This window comes from Emiliania huxleyi (assembly GCF_000372725.1).
Source record: "Emiliania huxleyi CCMP1516 unplaced genomic scaffold EMIHUscaffold_2782, whole genome shotgun sequence".
In the NCBI taxonomy this organism is placed as follows: Eukaryota; Haptophyta; order Isochrysidales; family Noelaerhabdaceae; genus Emiliania; species Emiliania huxleyi.
Genome location: NW_005199941.1, coordinates 1 through 2063, shown reverse-complemented (window position 1 = coordinate 2063; position 2063 = coordinate 1). Strand labels below are relative to the sequence as shown.

The 2063-nt window shown below is 62.2% G+C and overlaps 1 protein-coding gene across 1 annotated transcript; it reads right to left on the bottom strand.

Annotated features, from left to right (window-relative positions):
* Positions 1 to 1570: 1570 nt before the first annotated feature.
* On the bottom strand, positions 1571 to 1965 carry EMIHUDRAFT_254842 (hypothetical protein; the record flags this gene model as incomplete). Its single annotated transcript, XM_005776523.1, has 2 exons — positions 1571 to 1748; positions 1871 to 1965. Coding segments are annotated over 2 exons (273 nt in total), but the record flags the coding sequence as incomplete, so codon positions are not given.
* Between the last annotated feature and the right edge of the window lie 98 nt (positions 1966 to 2063).

The following is a 2063-nucleotide window of genomic DNA, read 5'->3' as shown; positions in this document are numbered from 1 at the left end:
CAGAGCCCCTCGACTGTCAGACACGCACCCGACAGCACCCGACAGCACTGACAGCACCCGACAGCTGGTCTGACAGAGGCACCTGACAGTGCCTGACAGCTGCCCGACAGCCCGACAGATCACCTGACAGCACCTGACAGCCTGACAGCCAGGGCTCAGGCCGGCGGCCGCCGCCCGCGTGCCGCGAGCATATGCTACCAGGTCACAGTATGGGTTCGGGACGTATTCACAGCAGTGTGAAGGTAGGGGACGAAAAAAGAAACCCCCGGAGTACCAGTATGGGTTTCTCTGTTCACCCGCGGATAATAAATAAATAAATAAAAACGGACACCTCTCTACTGTGAGATGGGTAAAAAGGAACAGGCCCCCGCCCTTGCGATCTTTGTGCAGGGTTCTTTGTGGGTGTGGTCGGCGACTAGCCGGGGTCGTCCTCCCGATGGGGGACTAGCACTAGCCGTCTTCCACATGGTCCCTCGGGTCCCTGCTGCTCCTAATCTCTTCGTACATCCTCCTGCTGATCTCCGCAAAGTCCTGCTCCCTCCCTCGTCTCGCCCTGCGCGTCTGCTCCGCCTCACCGTCTTCTGCCCTGCGTCGTCTGGCGACGGGTCCTCCATAGTCGGTCGAGGTCGCCGCCCTCCTCGTGCCTCTTCCCAACGTTCCCTCGGCGGCCGATGCCGTCTGCTCCGGCTCCCCAGTCCCCGGGTCTGCCCTGCTCTCGTCTGCGCTAGTTTCTGCTTCGTCCTCACCGGCGTCTCTCCTCTTCCCTCTCCCCTTCTTGTATGCTTTGCACATCGCGTCGATTCCTTTTCGCGTGAGCACCAGCCTGAAGCCCGCCCAGCATCTGAACCGCTCCCTAAGTCGAAGGAGCATCATCAGTCTCACCCACTTCGCTCTCTGCCCACCGTCTCCGCTCCCTCCCGCTTGAGCCGCCGTCGCGGCCCTCGTTCGTCCCTCTGGCTGTTGGCCCGTCCCTGCGTTGCCTCCATTATCCCTCCTCATCCGCGACTCCCTCAAGGCTGGCCGGGCCTCCTTCCACCCAGCGAAGAGCTTCCTCAGCCACTCGATGTGTTCCTCTTTCTTCATTATGCGCGCCGTAGCCTCATCATTGAGCTGGATCCACCTCTGCACCGCTCCCGTCGCCGCCTCGGCCACGACTTGCAAGTTCCTCGTGACCCCGGCGCCAAGGTCCCTCCGACTCTTCTCCGGGAGATCATCTACCAGCGCGCGCGGAGAAGAAGAAATCCAGGCTGAATTTCTTCTGACTTCTCTTCGCGTGGCGGGTGGAAAAAAAAGGGTGGGTGCAATCGAGAGTGGGCGCGACCGCAATCCCACTGGATTGCGTTGATTGCATGTGATTGCATGTGATTGTAGTCGAACTCGGCGGTGACCGGCCCGCCGGCGGCATGTGGGCCGTTGTGCCAATATGCGACAAAGAAGAGAAAGCAAAGCGAAAAATCAGATAACCAAGGACCGGAGTTTGACAGGGCTAACACACCTGGCCCCGAGCACGACGGTGCTCAGCCGAGCGCCCGAAGCCACACAGGGACAACACAATTTATATTCTTAGTTGTTAGTCTATCGCGGGGCCTGAGCTCTCTGCGCCTTCTTCGTCGCAGCGCGCGCCTCCGTCGCGCCAGCGCGCATCGAGCCTGGCAAGCGTGCACGGGAAGACGGGCTTGCCCAGTTTGGCATTGACGGCGTTGTGCTGCTCGCACATCCACAGGCAAAATTCCTCGCGCGAGCCCAGCCTGCCAGCGGCGGTGCGGAATAATCATCGGCGCGGGAGGGCGGCGCAGTAGGCGGAGCGGAAGCACGCCGTGGTGGCGAGGCCTCCACCTCGCTCCGAAAGTCCGCGGCGCAGTGAGAGCACGCGTAGAGCTCGCCGAGCGAGCGAATGAACTGCTCAGCCAGGGTCTGCTGCGACGGCGAGGCCGTCTCCGGGTAGTAGGCGGCGGTGGTGTGGAGCTGCGGGCACGAGATGGCGCGCACGTCACGGCGATGCGCGCTTGTCGCGATCCGTCTGGAGGCGCAGCGCACCAGGGTCCACGTGTGTCGTCCGAGCT